The sequence below is a fragment of the Melozone crissalis genome, unplaced genomic scaffold (genome assembly GCF_028551555.1).
Source record: "Melozone crissalis strain CALT ecotype California unplaced genomic scaffold, PUWL_Pcris_2 ptg000027l_1, whole genome shotgun sequence".
NCBI classification, from domain to species: Eukaryota; Metazoa; Chordata; class Aves; order Passeriformes; family Passerellidae; genus Melozone; species Melozone crissalis.
The window spans coordinates 4,090,019-4,110,680 of record NW_026535805.1 but is presented as its reverse complement, the minus strand read 5'-3'; the positions used below and the strand labels follow the sequence as shown (position 1 = coordinate 4,110,680).

The 20,662-nt window shown below is 43.7% G+C and overlaps 1 protein-coding gene across 1 annotated transcript in view; it reads left to right on the top strand.

Annotated features, from left to right (window-relative positions):
- The window catches only part of SMYD2 (SET and MYND domain containing 2), a 30,248-nt gene extending 9,953 nt beyond the window's left edge, over positions 1-20,295 (top strand). Inside the window, exons 4-12 of the mRNA XM_054279985.1 lie at positions 1,520-1,580; positions 4,032-4,156; positions 7,828-7,895; positions 9,596-9,698; positions 12,079-12,189; positions 13,963-14,083; positions 14,282-14,456; positions 17,012-17,120; positions 19,092-20,295. Coding sequence (XP_054135960.1) covers positions 1,520-1,580; positions 4,032-4,156; positions 7,828-7,895; positions 9,596-9,698; positions 12,079-12,189; positions 13,963-14,083; positions 14,282-14,456; positions 17,012-17,120; positions 19,092-19,172 — 954 coding nt within the window. The 3' untranslated portion in view covers positions 19,173-20,295. The remainder of the gene's footprint in view (positions 1-1,519; positions 1,581-4,031; positions 4,157-7,827; positions 7,896-9,595; positions 9,699-12,078; positions 12,190-13,962; positions 14,084-14,281; positions 14,457-17,011; positions 17,121-19,091) is intronic.
- The last annotated feature ends 367 nt before the right edge of the window (positions 20,296-20,662 follow it).

Genomic DNA, 20,662 nt, shown 5'->3' with positions numbered 1-20,662 from the left:
ACTGTCCCTGCAGAGCACACACACGGACACACAGACACGAGTTTCCTGTGTACAGACAGGTGTGACACAGAGCTCGAGCAGCTGAATGCACTGACCAGCACACCACTGTAGCAGGGTCAGGGCCAGCATGGTCCAGCTGAAGACTTTTGTGGGGAGCTAGAGAAAGGCTAGTGAGGTCTTCAGCTGTAACCTGAGGCCAAGGTGCTGCTGAACAGAGCCTGGGAATATTTACTGATGGTTTCACATCGGTGTTTCAGCCTCTGTTCTGGTAGATTTGAGCTCTTGCTTACACATGTGGGCAAGCACCAAGACCACACTGATAAAAAGAAAGAACAATAAGATTTGCTATTTGGGTTTAATTCCAAGAAATGCTTCTGGAGTTATCTGGCTGCAGGCACTGATACCTTTATGAAGCAGTTGTCTGTTGTAGTATTTTTCAGCTACTGTTGCACAGCATTGTGTAGCATATAACTCTCAGTATGTTTATTAGTCAAAACACCTCTGAGGTATTCAGGTATAAACATTTATGATTCTGAGTTAGCTGGTGAAAACCAGAGTTTGAGAGAGAAATCTCAGACCCTTTGTGTTTGGGAAAAAAAAATCTTGTGAGTAAGGAAAGAAGATTGCAATGTCAACCTCCATTTGAGTGTTCCTTAACTCTGTGGATAACACAAGTGCTTACAGGGATGGGATGGGATTCATGAGTTTCAAGGTTATTGTGCTGTGTGTCTTAATATAGCTCTAAACTCTCTCTGCAAAAACAAATCCTCTTTGAAGCATATTTTTATGATTGAGGTCTGCTTATGTGACAAGGGCAACCTGGATACTGTATGTAGGGAGGATTTAGGTGGCCTGCTGGGAAGGTAGCTGCATCCTTGCTGTGTGTGTAGATGTGTGTGCATGAATGTACACGTGTGTGACTTAATTAAAGCCGTTTGGGGGTGATCCACAAACAAAATCCAATGTTTAATGACAAAAAGTCATTGGAGTAAATTTTTGCTTTCATCGCTTACAGGGAGGGGGGAGAACCCTACATGTCATATAAAAGCTAAATATGCAAACCATAGTCCCTGAACCTCAGCTGCTGGGCCACCTGCAAAGCCATATTTAATGGCCAAGATTACAAAGAAGTGGCCTTAGGCCAGCAGTGGAGCATTGCTTTTGAACTCTGTCAACAGTCAGTTTATTCACTTTCCTCAAAGCAAAGCCTGTCTTCTGCCTGCTTGCTATTGTTAGCAGCTTTCTGGGTGTCTAGAACAAAGCAAATGACATATTTAAAATACTGTTCAGTTTATGTATATAAATTTGAGAGGAATTCATCTTTGGCTGCCTAATTTCGTGTGGAGAGAATATTTCTATGCCTTTAGTTAGGGCAGTCAATTTAACTCATTGCTGTTCATTGACTCTTATAAATTCCACAGACTGTGGGTAGGTAGGAGTTTCCAAATTCTGAATGAGTACACAAAACTGCTGAAGTGAAACATTAAAATATTTTCCCTTTTTTTCCCCTTGTTGTTAGAAAACTCACCCTGAAAGAACACAGTCAGAGAAGCTGCTTGCTGTAAGAGAGTTTGAATCACGTAAGTAAAAAAGGCTTGCAGGTAAACAGAGGTTTTGACTTAACTATATTAATGATTTGTTTCCCCATGGCTCCCCTCCATCAACACCTTTCAGAACATCCTGCTCCTGAGGAAAGGAGTAAACAAAGAGAATGGAGGTTCTTCATTTTCTTCTTTCTTTTTTTTTTTCCTTGGCTGTTTGTGGGAGCTGTGAAACAAGGATGAAAACCTAGACAGAGTTAATTATGTAGTATACATCCATCTCTTGCTTCTCTGGTGTTCTAGTGTCTTTTGAGAATTGTAATGTTGCAAAATTAAAATAGCTGGTATTTGTTACCAGGAGGCACAAAATCAGAGACAGCACAGTTGCTTGATGGTGACAGTGACTAAGGGGCTAATTGCAGAACCCTCTGGACTGTGCTTCAGTATCTGTCACTGCCAGTCAAATCTGACATGTTATATATGATTCCATGTCCTAAATGCTCTAAAATAATCCAAAGAAGGAGATAAGGCAGTGGGTTGTTTTAACTGGAAGGCTGCTGTTTACATCCAGTAAGGCCGAGTTAGAAACTGACCATTAGTGCCCATCCTGGCACAGTTTTCACCAGCCTGTTGTTTTCTGTCTTGGTGCTGAGCATAATATACACAGGGGCAATGGGTTGTGTGTTCACATTTCTCACCCTGATGGCTTCCAAAACCTTTTGCAAAATGTTGAATGAATGTACTCATTGCTAGGACTTGAGGTAGCAGGGTAACCAAGCACAGTTGTCTTCTTTGCTTCCTGAACAAAAGCTCCTGTCATTGCTCTTGGGACAACCGGGGGAACAAGGGGGAAAAATGCCTACATTTAACTTTGCCTATGGCAAGGATAGTTCTACAGGTAAGTTGGCAGGATTGAGGTTGAGGAGAATGGGCAAGTTTCTGTGTATTCTTCTGCATTGAAGCTTGTATTCAGTAATTTATTAATTTGAGAGATAAAAGGCTGAAATGTTTTTTTCTGTTGCGGTGTCCTATTTGTCCTCTAGAAGCCTTTGTTTTGTTAGCAAGCACCCCTGTTCCTGCTGCTTTTTGACTCACCTCACTGCTTAGCACACCTTTATCAGTTGTCTTATGCTTTGCAACACCATACACAGGACAGGAAAAGGCACCTGGCTCTCAGTTGGAAGCTCAGAATTTCTTATTTCTGATTTGTCTTCATTCTCATCAAGTAGTCCCATTTCATTTTTTCATTTTCCTTAGTGTTTTTTGTGATTCCCCCATCATTCACATCTGCTCTTACAAATAATTTCCTCCTTCTTTGACTGTTGTGTGCAGCCTTTTCTCTCCATTATTATTTTGAGTTGGAGAGAGCAGGAGAGAATTAGTAAAACTGCCAGTGTGAGAGAGTGGATTAGGAAAAAACTTCCAAACATTCTGCTCTTGAGGGGAGAGAGAGGGGACCAGGAGCCTATGGCTGATCCTCTAGCTTACTCTGCATGGACCAGGTAAGGAAAGGTTCAGTGGCCATGGCTTTGGCTAGAACTTGTCGTGGGCCTGAGGGTTAATCTCTGGAGAAACCCAGAATGGAATACAGTTGGCAGGTGTGCCAGGACATTTCCACTGATGTTCCTGCTGTCTCCTGTTAGTAGGTGTCTAAACACATCTCTGTTGGTGGTCACCCCCAGCCCATGGGGATGTGGGCACTCTGTGGCACTGTTTGCTGCCTCCTGAGCAGGTAGCTGCAATAGGTCAGGTGGATTGCATTCCTGGGCAATCACCCTCATGTTATCCTGCTCTTGCTGCAAAGGGAGCCCCTGTAGCCAGCCCCAGTGCTGTTGCTAGATCCCTACCACGTTTGGCCACAGAGATTTGGGGCTTCTGTGCTAGGAAAGAGCACATCCTATAAAAGCAGCAGGGATAAACAGCCTTAGCAGCAGTTTGGGCTGGTTGTGCTGTCTGGATGAGAAAGTTTCCTTACATAAAGCATGCTTCCAGGTGGGTGATGTTCAGTGTGAGCTCATGCCACAGTGGGTGGGACCATGTGTAGCTGGTGAGGTGGTGTCACACAGCTGAGGACAGCTGTCCCCAGCTGGAAGGCTTCCAGAGGGCCAGGGCTGCTGGGCTGACTGCTGGAGTTAACAAATGTGCTCTAAAGACTACGGCCCTTCTCCCAAGGAGGGAGTCTGTGTCCAATTATCTGCTAACCTAAAGATGTCAGAAAATGCTTTTTAATCCTTCATGTTGGGCATGTGCTGGACTCGGTGATCTTGTAGGTCTCTTCCAACCTGGTGATTTTGTGATTTTGTGTTCTTGTAGTGCACGTGTGGCTTTAGCAGAGGCAACATTATGTTTGTGGAAGAGCAGGTGCTTCTTGCAGTACTTCCAAGCAGCTTGTCCTTCAGGGGTTTCTGTTAAAGTCTGGGCCTCTTCTAACCTAAGGCTACCTGGAGGGGTGTTCCTGTTACTGAAATGAAATGTATTTTTTGTCCACAGACCTTGACAAACTAGACAATGAAAAGAGAGAGCTGATTCAGAACGACATTGCTGCTCTGCATCACTTTTACTCAAAGCACTTGGACTACCCTGACAATGCTGCCCTTGTAGTTCTCTTTGCACAAGTAAGTTGGCTAGAACACAGCCTGCTTAGGTGGATGGTGCTTAGGAGTTTAGCCTTCCTGAAAGGGGGAGGATGTAAATGGCAATGGAAATGGTAGCTCTTTGCTTATCTTAGGGACAGATGGAGATCTGCTTCATTGAGCAGTAGTGGCTGGATGTGCCCCACTTCCATCCCAAGGGGAGAGGCTCTTGCCTGCAGACTGTCCATGAGCTGCTTCTCAAACACTGAAGAAAAGGGGAAACAGCCTTTAATAAACCCTGCCAAAGTTAAGCTCCTTGTGGGCCAAACATAGTGTGGCTGTTGTTGAACTAACATGGAAGGCTGCTGGCCTGAGACCCTGCAGAGGCAAATCCTTCATTCAGGCTTCAAACCTGTGGAAATCCTTGCTGGTCAGGTCATCATTGTGTTTGACCTTCACAGGGAGTAAACTTCAGAGACGTAGAAAGAGCTGCAGAAAGCGCAGCCTAAAACTTTTATCTGCTGTGTGGCTTTTAAATGTAGTCAGGTGGTTGGCCATCTGGAGAGATGAAGGAAAGACAGGATGTCTTGTTAGATAACTTCTTATATGTCACTTCTTTTTTCTCACCTACTTTTCATATGCATCTGAATTGGATGTATTGTAGTGGATGGAATAATACACCGGTGGAATACTGAAAGATCCATTTTCTTCTTTTCCCTCTTTTGCTTCAATATGAGCTACTTTTGTACTTAGGTTTCTGAGTAAAATAATATCTTGAGATGGGGGCAAATGTTGACTTCTGTGATGAAAACTGAGTTGGAAATATCCTGTTTTTTAGAGCTGGGCATCTACCAACAAGGAGGCACAGTTACTATTTCCTTACTACAGTGGTACTCTTATTCTGTAGGGTAGTGATTCTTTAGGATGTTTAGCATCTGCTTATCATCCCTTGTGTTGTTTTTAATTACACATTTCCTTTCAATGATGAGGGTTTTTTTCTCTTTTGAAGACTTTAAAATTTATATTTATTAGAGGGATACTTTGAAGATGTTAGTAGACCAGTTTCTTGTGGTATTTCAGAATATTTTTGTTAGAATGTAGCCAGAATACCCCAAAGATTTCAGTATTTTGGCTATAATGACTTTTGTTTCATGTCCTGTCCAAGAGCAGCTCCACCAGATTTGTGGTACTTTACCTGACTTCTGAGAGCTGCTGGCTCCATGATCTCATATTCCATCCAGTCTTCTCTATGGATGTCACCCGTAGGTGTTATCTTGAGCTCATCCTGATCATCAGGTGATGATCTCTGCCACTGTGGACATTAGAATTTTTTGAACTAAAATCTCCAGAATTCATCTGGATACTTCTTAGAGATGTCTTACAGGATGCAGCCTCCTGAGGTGTTAGTCCCAGGATAAATCTTTCCAGAAGAATGGGAGGCATGCTTGTACCTGAGCTGTGCAAACATGTTTCCTAATAATTAGTTCACTTGACCCAAAACCAGTAGTATGGATATGATGCTGCTTTGTTTCCTACAACACTTACTTTGGCCTCATGTGGTCTGTCTTGCTTCTCCATTCCCCATTGTTTCTCCTGTGGTTCAGGGCAGTCATTGGGACTCAAACACCTCTGACTCCTCATTGCTTTTAGTGAACTTTGCCTGATGCTGTTCCCTACACAGCTAAAGTGTAAGTGCTCCTTTTGAGTGGAATAGAATTCTTTTGCCCAAAGTCCTTGCCTTTCACTGCTGTGTTCACCAGCTGTTGGCATCATTCTATTCTCTTTTGTCCCTATGGAATATAGCTCTTGAGGCTGGAGCTTTTCTTCCTCAGTCTCACCTTTCATACTCTTTGAACAGTTTCTGTCTTGCCTCGAGTTCCAGCATCTCAGCCTTTTCTTGAAGACCTTGCTTTTTGTGCCTCCCTTTGCACATTCTCTTTTCCACCATTGGAAACAACCTTGAACTCCACTTTTATTGCTGTTGTCTCTTCACTCCCTCCACTTTGCCTGTTTTTAGTCATGCGTTCATCTGGTGAAACCAGTGTTATCTCATCCCTTCTAATAATTTCTCTTTTGTCATTTCTGATATGATACTTCCATGAAGTGTGTTGTCTCTGGCTTAGTGGAGGCGAGTTGATGATAACTCACTATGTATTTTTAAATATTTCCCTGTGATTCAGAACCATCAAGCTGTTCTTTGTCAGCCTTTGTATCCTTATGTTCTTACTTGCTGTTGATATTATCTTTCCCTTCTATTGTTTTAGCATTCAGCAATTACATTTTGGTTTTGGTTCTGGTATGCTCTTACATTGGCGAGTGCAGCATCCTGCCATCTTGAGAGACTGGGAACCTTTGGGTGCTATATTGCTAAAAATAACAGGATAAAGATCAAGCAAAAATAGCAGAGATACTGATGAGTGCATCAGGATACTTGCCTTAATTGTGAACTCACCCTGAACAGTTCTTACCTGAGGAGTGGAATAGAATTCTTTTGGTATTTGGTATTTGTGTGTTTCTAAAAGCCAGTCCAGGCTGCATTCTAGCTTGTGAGGCATATCACTTTGCCTGATGAGCAACCTGGTCTACTGGAAGATGTCCCTGCCTCTGAGGATTGGAGAAAAAACAAGAGATTGGAACTTGATCTTTACAGTCCCTTCCAACCCAAACCATTCAATGGTTCTGTGATTATTGCTGGTAGTATTTTGTGTCAGCTCTTACCCTTTCCTAAACAAATACTGCACTTGATTGACGGTTCTTGTGCCCTTTGTAGCTTTAACTGGACGTGGCCATGTTGTTTTAGTGAGTGGTTGTTTCAGTGTGTTACTGGTGCTTTTTTCATGTTTGTGGGGAGATAGTGGTGAATGTGGAGAGGGTTCTCTTTGTGTCAGTATGTGTGGGATTTGAAGTGGAAGTGGAATAAAGTACTTGACTGAGGTGCATTTTGGCCACTTAAAGTAATACAAACCACATGAAAAAGCTGAAACTTCTGTAAGATTCCTTTGACTTAGATGAGAACAAAAGTGAGAAGGTTTTAAAACCTGCTTGAATCTATTCTATAAGAGAGTTTTGTGAACAAGTTCTTTTGATCCTGTGTCCGCTTAAATTAGGAATACACTTCCTCTCATACTTCTGTCCCCTCCTATTCTATGTCTTTATGAGGTTCAAGTCTTTCTCAGTGCTTTTGTTGTTTTCACATGTGCTTCAGCTGTAGCTGATGCGTGCAGGCTTTGATGACAGGGCCCTTGAGGCAGGTCCCTGTGACATGTGCTCCATCAAAGCTCTGCACTGCCTCAGTCTGGCTGAGTTGGCTGCCCTTCTCTCCCACACTGCTCCTTGCACGTGTAGTTCTGCTTTGGCCCTTTCCTTGTCATGGTCAAATGAGGTCTCCTTGGCCTGTGCTGGGGTGAGGTTTTGGGTGCTCTTTGTGAGCCCCACTTCTCTTGGTTGGCCCTCTAAGGAGCAATTCACTAGGTGTGTCCTGAGCAGGTGCAAGTGTTGGACTGTCAGTTCTTTAGTGTCCCTTTGGAGTGAGACTTTGTCCTCACTTCGCTTGTCGGGATGTCATGGAGCTCCCTGTGAGTCCTGGGGAGGTGGATGAAAATTGTCACCAAATTTCTGCAATTGTGTTTGATGTGTGAGAATGTGATATGTAAGTACATAGGGAGTACTCAGATGACCAGAAGCTGATCCATCACCTTTCTCTTTTTTCTTAGGTTAACTGTAATGGCTTCACAATTGAAGATGAAGAACTCTCTCATTTGGGATCAGCCATATTTCCTGAGTAGGTTGGTTTTAATATTTAAAAAGATAAAATTAATTTATTTAAGGACAAATAGAAGTAGATATCTACCAAAATAATTAATTTATCTTGTTTTTAAGATCTTTAATTGACAAGTAAAATGTGGCAAATTATTTGCAGCAGTTTTTCTTAAAAATCCAGTAATTTTGGTAAAATTGCACATATAATTTGTTTTGGAACGTAGATTGTGAACTATATTCAGGTTGGTAAAAAACATTTACTTGGGTAGTAGGTTCTGGACAGAGACATTAAGTAATGATCAAAGCCAAATGAAAAGGATTGCAGATGACTTGCTCTGTTTTGGCTGGGTACAATCCTTCTCCTGGTGCTCTCTGAACAATATCCTTCTACCTTTGTTCCTTGGCAAATAGTAAATCCCTTTCACAGCTTCTTTGAGCCTTCTTGCTATGACAGTGGAAGAAAAATATGTACAAGCTTCTTAGCTTTACAAGTAAACTGCAGATGCTAAATGTCAACTGCAGTTTGTGAATGGGGAACTACAGCTTTCTTCAGGGCCAAAAAACATTTCTTGCATTTTTAAATCTGTCCGTCCCATTTAATATTGTGGCAGAGGAGGGTATTTTCTGCCCCTGATCTTTGCACAGCCTGTATGAAGGTATTAGCACTGAGGCTTAGTTTGACTTCCTGGTGAGGCTTGGATTACTCGTAGCTTATCTGTGTCAAAGTAACCTGAAACTCACAGATGCCCACTCAAAGCTGGATGTGATTTTGCCAAGTGCTGCAGACAAGCAGTAGTAGCTAGTCCTTGCTCCACAGATTATGCTTCTTCTTCAGGCAGGTCTGTCTGATGTTCATATCCCTGATCTGCAGATTGGAAATTAATGCCTTGAAATGCCCAGGATCAGAGTCATTGTGGGAAGAGGAGAGCATTGATCTAGGATGTTCTGGAAAAATGTCCAGCACCATCATTTTGTAAATGCTCAGGATACAAGAGTCAGATCTTTCCTACTTAACAGTTATGCCCGTGAGCTGAAAATACTGAAGAGACAGTTGTTATTTTGCTGGATTGGAAGAGAAAGAATTAAAATTTAAAAAAATTATCTCAGATAAACAGGGAACTGCACTTTTTCCAGACTTGGTAATAAAAGGCTTACTTTTCTCTATCCATCCAGGTTTTGTGTCCAAGTCATGTGCTTGTATAACAGACAGAGATGTCCTCCCTCCCACTTCAAACATGGAGGCAGTTTACATTTGAATAGAAGCCTGCTAAAATTTTAACATCCATCTCAACTTTCAGTGCAGTGAAGACTTTTGTTTTCCTGTATTTACGTGTTTCCTTTTAGGTTTAACATGTTTTTCTTTCTCCTCTGAGGAAAATAGTCTGTCTGTCATGTTGATAGTGAAGCTGAATGAACATAACTGTCAGCTTTCCTGTAGCACTGTAAGAAGGGGAAAATAATAACTTGCCTAGTTCTGCAATAATAGGATTTAAAAATTGTAATGATTCATTAGCAGAGCCATTCTCCATATCATTAGAATAAATAACAGTACAAGAGATTTTCCCAAGGTTACCTTCATGTTAAGCCTCAGAATAAAAACAGCTTAGAGAGACAGACTGACTCAATCTTTCAGACCTATTTATTTTGTGAAGTGGTGCTTAACTTTTTATGTGTTACTTGTGTTGGTGGTTGGGGAAAACATTTACTTTTCTACTTTTACAGTGTTGCATTGATGAACCATAGCTGTTGCCCAAATGTGATTGTGACTTACAAGGGAACCTTGGCTGAAGTCAGAGCTGTCAGAGAGATTGAGCCTGGAGAGGAGGTAAATGTGGTGTTTGAATGTGCTCTGTTCTCCTGCAGCCCAACAGGATTCATTCTGCTTCTCAGGGATCATTTCAGTTAGATGGCAATTTAACAACAGGAAGGAAGGATCTCTTGCTTCTCAGCGAAATGTAAGATGGTGCTTTGGAAAAATTAGGGTGGCTCTGGAGGACTGAAGGGATCTGGAGGCACTACCCTAATTTTTGCTAATGGGAAGGGCACCTGCAGCAGTCACTGTGTATCTGCCAGCCTCACTCTCAGTTTACCCATCTGTAAAATGAGGCTGAGTTTACTGATGTTTGGCTGGTGCTTTGAAATTCCAAGATCAAAGCAAATTATTACTGCTATAATAGTTCCCAGTATAATAGTAATGTGTTGAAATTGAAGCCAGAATAAACAAGGTAAATGGGTACAGATAAATCCTCTGACTTCTGTTTGGACAGAGATCCACAAAACATGGGACTTGGTCATATCACCTCAGTGGCATTTGCTGGGAAATCACAGAAGAGCAAATGTGTGGTTTTAGGTGGAGTGAAACTGAACAGAGAGGAATAAAAATCTGTGAATTTGAGTAAGGCTCTAGGTTTACTTTGAAACTTTCTCAGTCAAATAATGGATTTGGCAGGGAGTTTAAACAGTAGAGCTGCACTTTACTAAAAAAAAAAGAAAAAAAAAAAAACCAACCCCAAAAAAAGTTAAATAGAGCTGGGGAGGATGTTCAAATACCTGTAGGGAATGAAGATACTGAACATCCTCTCTGGGGATGGAGTTTGCACAGAATTTCAATGGCTCGTTTGTAAATGTTTATTTAATTGGCAAAGTTCATACTGATAAGCTCAGATTTGATTTTTGATAACATCTGCTGTTTTCTGAGGTGTGTAATAGCAGCCTGGAAGAAAGATAGAGAGGTTATTTTTGTGGATTATACCTGATCTGTCTTGTGAACAAGATGAGTTTAGTTGCTGTAGCCAAGGATGAATGATTCAGGTGAGCAACTTCTTTTGGTACCATTTGGCAGTGATGATTTCTGTCTGTGATTTTGGCACTCACTGCAAATGCATTGTGGTAACCAACAGGACTGATTCTGGCTTCAGAATTTTGGTGTGGAATCCCAGACATTTTCAGCATTTTGGGGGAAGGTGTATCATTAGAGGTAGATGATGTTGCTTGACATCTTCTTCAGGTTGAATTCTGCCTTAGAAATTTCATCATCTCTCCAGGACCTCACAGGTTTTGCACATTTGCTTCTCTGACCCTTCAGAATTTTCCAAATGTGAGCTGTGCCTGTGTGTGGTCGCTGTGCAGTCTCCCAGCCTGTGTCTCCATCTTCAGGCTCCGTGTAGCCATTGCAGGGCAACGTTTTAAAGGTTTTTTTTGCTGTGAATGTGGTTCCCGCATTGCACATGCTTTGAAAATATCGAAGGGAGGAGAGGAGTGTGAGGGAAAGTATGAGATGACACACTCACACTTAAGAAGAAGGTGCACTGTATGAAATTACATGTAATTTTACATTTGAAGAAAAGAGAAACTTTAGGTATAAAGACTGAGCAAAGCATTTCAAATAACTGTAAATGAGGAAATGGAGCTAAAGCTGTTCCTTGGTCTGCAGAATGATCAACTGCACTGAGCATAGGACGTGTTTCTTGGGGGAGATCTCGTTTTAGAACACAGCATTAAAGCTACTTGCAGGGGTTCTTTTCTGAAGACCATTGAAATAGAGGAAAACTTAAGAATAGTGTATATGAAGGGCCTTTAAAATGTTCAAAAGCAGGTTTTCTTTGCTTTAAAATATTGCTGCTGAAGTAAATCTGATATTCATTCTCCTTGAACTGGAGCACTGAGCCTCTCTTCTTTTCAGAGATCTAAAGGTCTTGTCCTAAGTTTCTAAAGCTACTAGTGACTGCTGTTGCCCCAATTTTTGTAGGTTTTCAGAAAGAAAAATTTGAGATTCCAGCCTCCAAAAAAACCAGGCCACTGTAATTTATCCTAGGCTGGATACCTGAAATCATTATTTTACTTCTGAAAAGGAAGCTTCTCTTTGTAGTCTGACAGGAGCCTGAGATTTATGCTGTAATAGTTTCCTTATCCACACCTGAATCTTGCTGTCCTGGGTGCAGGCCAGGGTAATATTTGAGGGAAATTCCATAACAAATAGGAAAGGAACATTTCTCTGTCAGGTTGCTTTCACAAGTGACAGCTCCTGGTGCTGCCAGGGGGCTTGGAATGTGAGGCAGCAGGCAGGTGATGTGGCTGCAGGGGTCCACAAGCTGCAGGAATATGCAGTTTTCATACTGCACATATCAGAACAAGTGTAATAAATATGTTTAGTGATGCTGCTTCTCACTGACTGTTGTTTGTTTGGGTTTTTTTACCATTTTTAGATTTTTAGCAGCTATATTGACCTGCTGTATCCCACAGAAGACAGAAATGACCGGTTAAGAGACTCCTATTTCTTCAGCTGTGATTGCAGGGAGTGCACTACAAAAGAAAAGGTAATGGAATTGGTGGGAAATGTACTGCTGACTGTCAAGGCACCTACCCGTGTCCTGAGATGGAATATCCTATGTGGCTTAATTACATTTTGGAAAATAGGATAATGGGGATGGGGGAAGGTGGGTGTGTTTTTCGGTCTTTCTGTCCAGAATGCTTTCTGATACTCATTCTTTCCACTGTAATCATGACACACCAGGAAATTTCCTGGTAGAGGCCTATTTAAAGCTGAACTACAAAGCAAAGATGAAAACATTGTTAAAAGTAGATAATTATACTGTGTCTAAGCTATTTGGCCAAACAAATTTAGCTCAAAACTTTTTTCTTTTTTTTTTTTTTTTAATTTCATGCTTTCTACCAACTCCTAGCAAGCAAATCTTGCTTGAGGCATTTCTGGGATAGAATGCTGCTGCAATTCCTGGGTGGGACATTTCAGTCAATTCTAGGGGACATTGTATGGCATGTCTGGATGGTTTGGGGACACAGCAGGATCTGAGGAATGATCTTTTCTACAACAGCCTCATACTGTTCTGCTCAGGGACAGCGTGGTCCTGGGTCACAGACCCTTGTGATGTGCAGGCCAGAGCTGTGGTCATTAAACATGAGCTGGTGCCCCTCAAAGGACAAAGGAAGGTCCAGTGTTCCTGACAACAAGGTGTTAGGTGTTTTAAAGAAAAGCACTTCTTGGAGGGAAGAGGTACCCAAACCCAACAGATACTGAGACAGCTGTGCCTGTGCAGCCATTTGGACCTCTTTCACTGTAGATCCTACAAGAATTGAGCTCTGTGTAGTTTATTGTCATTCCAGACAAGATCAGTGTGTCTGGCATAATCTAATCCTTAAGTTCCAGATAATTTTTTCCTCCCATTTTCACCAGGTTTCCCAAAGTGACCGGACAACCATTTCCTTCCCCTAAATGGTGTAATTTTTTGTGATTTTTTTTTTTTTTCAGATAGTACCCAGTATTGTTGCTTGAGGCCCTTCTGTTGATACCATATAATTTCTGTTTTTCCCCACAGTTACCTTGATAAATTTGCCACTGAGTTTAATGAAGCCAGGATTTCATCTGTGATTTTCAGCAATGTGCTACTCTGGGAGTCCCCTGTCACTCAGCCTCCTTCAGTTTTGGAAGGAGTCCCTGTACCTCTCTCAGCTGGCAGATTAAATAATGAAATAAAAAAATCTTACAACAATGTGAAGCTTAAACAGCAAAAAATTGTCTCTAGATTGTAGCTGGCTCCTCATGAAATAGTATATTAGATAGAGAGATAATAGAAAGTGGAGCTGTCCAGCAGAAATAACAAAATATATGGAAATGTGGTTTTGTCTATAGATCTGAAGGATCCTTTTCTGTATTTAAGATCATGTTGTTTTCCACAGAGATATCATTTGGTAGTCAGCCTAAGTTACTTGAGCTGATATACCCTTAAAACTAAGCCTAAATTTATTTTAAACTCTAATCTTTTGGAAGCAGTGACATTTCTTATGTAAAACCACTTGCAACACAAAATCAAAAAGCTCTTCAGTCTTTCAAATAAAGACACTTCATGGAAGTAGAGAATGGCAGATGAACTGGAAGGCCAGGGGATCCTAGGATTTCTAGCCAAGGCTTTGGAGAAAAATTGCAGGTGCACATTCTACCTTTGTTTTTTCATTCTTTGAAGAGCTTAAGTTCACATCTGCGTCTTTTTATTAGAGAAATTTTGTATAGCAGGTGCACTTTTATTTGTAGGGCTTGGAACCTGCCTTTGTAAGGTCCATTGTGTTTCCTTCAGGATAAAGAGAAACTGGAAATCTGCAAGCTGAATGATCCTCCATCAGCAGAGACAGTAAAGGACATGATCAAATATGCCAGGAACGTGATCGAGGAATTCAGGCGAGCCAAACACTACAAATATATCCTTTGTCTTACCCTGGCTCCACTGGTGTGTGACCTAGAAATCTTGCCTGCTGGGCTTCAGAAGTACATGCAGGAGAAATACTGTGACCAGGAGAAATTAAACTTGTCTCTGTGTTCTCTGTGGCTGAAGGCATTATCAGCTAATTGTATAATGAGAGGCCATCAAGTTATTGCATTCCTTGACTTCTTCCTACCCCCCAGTGAATTACTGGAGATCTGTGAACTCAGCCTGGACAAGATGGGTGCAGTGTTTGAGGACAGTAATGTTTATATGTTACATATGATGTACCAGGCCATGGGTGTCTGTCTCTACGTGCAGGACTGGGAAGGTGCGCTGTGTTACGGGCAAAAAATTATCAGACCCTACAGGTAAATATGACAGACTATTTTTTTTAATGGTCTAATTAGTAATATGAACAATTAAGACAAGTTTGTGCAGAAATCACTTCTCTCAGTATATATTGTATAAACATTCTACCCATGATACCACTACTCAAAAAGGAATATTTAAATGCCAGGACAGTGCCTGTTATGGTCAGAATGTGGTCTGCAATATACAGCAGGACTGATTTTGAAATCCTTGCTTTGGGTTCTCAAAATAATTTCGTGCCACCTTGGGTGCCATGATAATTCTGCTTAGCTGGATAAATGCTGGTTTCTAAAATACCATCATTTTTTACTAAGGAAGGGCTTCAGACTTCATCTGCAGCCAGTGTTTTGTACAAGGCAGTGGAGGCACAGCCTGTGTTGCTGTCAGCCCCCCGCAGTCTCCCAGTGCTCTCTGTCTGCAGCAGCCCGGTATGCACGGCTGCAGGAGAGCAGAGCCGAGTCCCAGGGCTGGGGCCGAGCAGCAGAGGGAGCTGGAGCCGAGCTCGGAGCTGCGGGTGCCCCATGGCCCTGATCCCACTCAGAGCTCCGGGTGCCCCATGTCCCTGATCCCACTCAGAGCTCCGGGTGCCCCATGGCCCTGATCCCGCTCGGAGCTCCGGGTGCCCCGTGTCCCTGATCCCACTCAGAGCTCCTGGTGCCCCATGTCCCTGATCCCACTCAGAGCTCCGGGTGCCCCATGTCCCTGATCCCCCTCGGAGCTCTGGGTGCCCCATGTCCCTGATCCCGCTCGGAGCTGCGGGTGCCCCATGGCCCTGATCCCGCTCAGAGCTCCTGGTGCCCCATGGCCCTGATCCCACTCGGAGCTCCGGGTGCCCCATGGCCCTGATCCCACTTGGAGCTCCAGGTGCCCCATGTCCCTGATCCCACTCAGAGCTCCGGGTGCCCCATGGCCCTGATCCCACTCAGAGCTCCGGGTGCCCCATGTCCCTGATCCCACTCCTGAGCTACGGGTGCCCCATGTCCCTGATCCCCCTCGGAGCTCCGGGTGCCCCATGGCCCTGATCCCCCTCGGAGCTCCGGGTGCCCCATGTCCCTGATCCCACTCAGAGCTCCGGGTGCCCCATGTCCCTGATCCCGCTCGGAGCTCCTGGTGCCCCATGTCCCTGATCCCGCTCGGAGCTCCGGGTGCCCCATGGCCCTGATCCCACTCAGAGCTCCGGGTGCCCCATGGCCCTGATCCCACTCAGAGCTCCTGGTGCCCCATGGCCCTGATCCCACTCAGAGCTCTGGGTGCCCCATGGCCCTGATCCCGCTCAGAGCTCCCAGTGCCCCATGCCCCTGATCCCACTCCTGAGCTACGGGTGCCCCATGTTCCTGATCCCGCTTGGAGCTCTGGGTGCCCCATGTCCCTGATCCCGCTCCTGAGCTCCAGGTGCCCCATGTCCCTGATCCTGCTCCGAGCTCCTGGTGCCCCATGTCCCTGATCCCACTTGGAGCTCCGAGTGCCCCATGTCCCTGATCCCACTCTTGAGCTCCGGGCGCCCCATGGCCCTGATCCCACTCAGAGCTCCGGGTGCCCCATGTCCCTGATCCCGCTCAGAGGAGCTCCCAGTGCCCCATGTCCCTGATCCCACTCCTGAGCTCCGGGTGCCCCATGTCCCTGATCCCGCTCAGAGGAGCTCCCAGTGCTCCATGTCCCTGATCCCACTCCTGAGCTCCGGGTGCCCCATGTCCCTGATCCCGCTGCCCTGGTGCTGGAGGCGTGGGAGAATGCCCAGACTGATGCCCTGTTTGGGGCAAGGCAGCTCACAGCCCCTGCAGGAGCTATGCACGCTGTTTCTGATCACATTCCCTGTTTTTGCAGTAGAAGCCCGTTGGTGAGAGCCAGGCAGTTAGGCCGGCTGTGTCTGGTCCTGCCGTGAATCTCCCAGAGTCTCGTCTTGAGACGTGACTCTCTTGCCAGCTGGGGGGAGCGCAAGAAAAGCTCTCCCTTTGGAACAGATGCCAACATAAAGTCACAGATCACTTGGCAGAGAGCAGTGATACAAAGAAGGAGCCAACATTCCCCCCCGGGGGCTCAGTACTATTTATCTTCCCTGGGACTTGCCCAGCTCCTCTGGCTCTGAGCCTGGCATTCCAGGTCAGCTCTGCCGAGGCGGGCTGTGCCCGCTCAGTGTGTGCGAGCACAGGCTGCCATGTGTGCCCTGCACACTGCACAGGGCCCCTCGCTTTCCAGCCCACCAACCATTGTGGAACACACAGAGCTGCTGCTGCGGGTGCAGGGTGGCTCCAAAAACTCATCACAATGCAGGCTCTCTCTGTAGCTGGCTAGATTAAAACTAGTGGCAGAAAGTCATTGCCATCTGACAGCTGTTCAGAGGCATATGGTAGTTTCAGTCCAATTCCCAGCTGACAGGCATCCCCATCCCAGACACAATTGGCACGGGCTCTTGGCAGTCATGGCAGAGAGGATGAGCGCTGAATGGGCAGGGGCACCGAGAGGCAGCTTCCTGCCCCATGAGAGGGGGACAGAACTGGGGAAATGCTGTGAAACTGCCAGAGTTGATGAAGCTGAATTTCTTTCTCTCTTGCAGTAAACATTATCCCTCCTACTCGCTGAATGTTGCCTCCATGTGGCTGAAGTTAGGGAGACTGTACATGGCGCTGAAGAACAGGACGGCTGGAGTTAAAGCCCTGAAGAGGGTATTTACTGCCTGGTTTCTCCGTTAATAACACCAGCCATTGAAACACTGTGTGCCTCTCTGTCAGTGAGCTGGCGTGGTAGGAAATGCACCATGTGTTAATATATTTGGTCACGGGAATTTTGGCTCAGATTTGGTTTTTCTAGAGATGGAGGATAGGTCTGCTCTTGGGTGCCTTTTCACAGTGGGCTCATACTGCAGCAGCTGGAGTGAGAATTATGCTTAAACATTTGCTCTGAGTTCTTCACTGAGCTAGAGCTGCACTAGTGTAAATGAAGCAGAACCCTATCTTCCCCTCATTTGCTGGGTAAGGACAGGAAAAATGCTTGGCTCTTATAAAAGGCACATAGTGTTTCATTGAAGTCTGTGATTTCTATATCCAACTTAAACTAGGCATGCTTTTGATGGTTATTTGTTCTGGAACCAATCGATTTTTACATAGCTGAAGGGAATTCAATGCATCTGGTAATGCTGAAATTGGCAAATACAGCATTTTGGTTATATATTTTTCTTCACCCCTTTTTTTTAGTCTTTAGTTTTTTATTCTGCTATTTTTTATTAGTCTATACTATGTTTCTTGACTATTTTCCCCTATTGTTGTTGGACAAAAATTTATTTTAGTTTCTTAAGCATCCGTGACTATTGTAGCATATAATGACTCAGTGTGGAATGTCACAATCTATTTATTTCTTCTTGCTTTTTAGATGCTGGCAAGTTTTAGCCAGCAAATAACAGCACCAGCCAACCATGGTGAAAGATGCTAGAAGAATATATGCTCTAAAATTTAACTGTTACCTAGTTTGAAGTTGGCATAGGTTTTCCTTCACTGTCATGTTAAACCCTTGAGTAGAAATGGGAATTGTGCCAGTAGGAGCATGGGATGGGGGGTAGGGAACTGTGAGGTAAATTTGTTGGCATAGTTAGTTTCCTTACACAAACATTTTCTAATGACTCACTTCCAAAAGCTGTCTACAGGAACTGCCCAAAGTTATCCCAGCCTCTGATGTTTGGGATTTAGTGGAAAAGCAAGCCCATTGTTCCCTGTCAGTTTGTGGGCAGCTCATCCAGAAGGTCCTCCTTTCTTTTTCAGGCAGGAGGAGGGGTGGGGTCATTTCTCACTGCTGAGGTGGAACCAAAAGCCCTTGCTGTACTGGCTTAGCAAATACAAGAGCATAAAAGTTTCCCAAGGATGAAATGACCAAATGCTCAGAGGGCCAGGATACTGCAATTCCTTGCTCTGTCTTAGCTCCCTTGCTTTTTAACCATTCTCAGACTTACAGTGAACTTTCTTCTCAGTCCTGTCTAGTGTAGCCTTTTATCACTTCTTTTCTCAAGTGGAAATCTTGCCCTGGCACACACTCCAGGGCAGGAAAGGTGCCAGTCAGGGGTTTGGCTGCCTGCAGCATTCCCCCTCGGGCCTGGAGCAGGTGAAACACCAGGGAGTTGTTTGGCACAGCAGTGTCTGTCCGAATCTTATGGGATCTCACTTCTGCCTAAGTTGTTGCTTTCTTCCTAAAGCACTGGCAGCCCCTGGAAGGAGCAGAGGGTTTACAGACTCAAGTTTGAAATGCCTCAGCATTACTCCTGCACTAGGCCTGTATGTCTGGGACAGCTCAAGGATAAATTGGTAGGAGCAGAGCTGGCTCTGATACTGGCTAAGTCCTCTGCTGGAATATTACCCACCGCACTTGCAGTTTTCTGTCCTGGAGCTGGTGGCATTCAAAGTAGTTTTGTCAGGAATATAATTTTGAAAGGTGCTTTGGGCTCCTTTAAGATCAAAGATGTATTCTCTGAATATAAAACCTTTATTACTTAGTTTTGAATTTCATTTTATTTCCTACTGGGTTTATGACTACAAGGGGACAAAAAGTAGCTAGAGGTGTCAGACTGATTCAAACCTCTAAAGAGAGTATTTATAGCCTGGTGTTATATATGAATCAATTGTGTGAATATTTTTTTTTTCTTTTCATAGGCAATTGCTATCATGGAAGTAGCACATGGGAAAGATCATCCATACATTTCAGAGATCAAAAAGGAATTAGAGTACCACTGAGCCTTTGAATCTATGCAATCCTTCAAACCTTTATTTAAAAAGCCTTGTTATGGAAACCTTCAGGAGCGCTTTGAAAAGCGGTAGAGTATGAACACAGTTCTGTCCTATAATTGGAATGACAAACACACGTAGGCCTAGCTTCCACACATCTACAATTACCTTTTTTTTTTTTTTTGGTAAGGAAGCAGCCATGGTTTCTTAAAGGTTATGCCTTTTGATGGCTCATGTGCAGAAATGGCCATTTTTTTCTTTAGTGTTGGTGTGGATCTTATTTGTGTAAAGTAAATAAAGTGGTCTTGGCCCCTCTGGATGCCTGTTGTACACTTAAATGGGTGCAATAGTTTTGTGATACATACTTTTGCCCAAATAGTTTTGCTTAATCTGACAAATTAGCAAAAACCCTACTTTTTCTGTTGTGGTTTGGTACACATTTCCTTTTTTTCTTGCATCATTTTTATTTGCAGTGGCTTAACTGAGAGAGAGGAGAAATGGGGTGATGAATTATGTACATTTCACAGCAATGCCACCGGTATTCCCTCAGCCAGTTAATCTGCAGGTCCATCACTGCTCCTGGCAGGTGAGGATTCATCACACCAAAGACCTAGATAGAGCTCAATTTGTCTTGCACAGAAAATACTGACACCTGTGTTGGAGCTTGAAGGCTTGCACAAGACATGAACTATGCAACTTCTGGCTTTTTACACTCCTTTACAAGTTAAAGTGATTTATTGCAGAGGAGAGCTCATATTTCCTTACAGCCATACCTTCACCTCCAGTGGATTACAACTATTGTAAGTAATATGTTGGCAATTATTTTTAAGAGAGGGACAGGAACACTTTCTGAGGAAAAACTCCAGGACTTAACTTTCTCTACCCATATACAAAACAAAAGGATTTTTTCCTCCTCCATTTAGATCAATGGCAAGAGTGTGCTTTTAAGGATGGGGGAAAAAAGTGCAGCTATAAACTTCTAGCATCAAAATGGAAATATGGTGCACAATAAAATTACCTGCCTCTTTTCACAGTTTATAAAGTATGATGAGAAAGAACACATCACCCTTAAGAACTTCATTGTATTTTCTTTCTTGTAAGCACTGCTCTGAAAATAAAACTGCTAGAACAAGGGGTTGTCAGCTCATTTTGCTGAAATCTTTCATTGCTCTCCAGCCAGCAGTTGTTGCTGGAGTATATAAAACTGCATCAGATCTACAATTCCAGAAAGCCAAAGCCTAGTAACTACAGCCAAGCCTAGGAAGAGGGCACTAGCTGACTATTTTTATCCTAACTTTGTCTTGTCAAATAAACTCTTGTCCTGGGAAATAATACCTTTATTTCAGCAAGTCTGTCCAGAGCCCACACCACACTTCAACACCAAAGAATTGGATTAGCTGAACATGTGGTACCAGTGGGAGCCTTGCCCCTGTGAAACTTGGATTACTATTTGCAGAGGTTATTCAAAGCTCACTGTGGCCCTGGCTGTGCCTATCAGT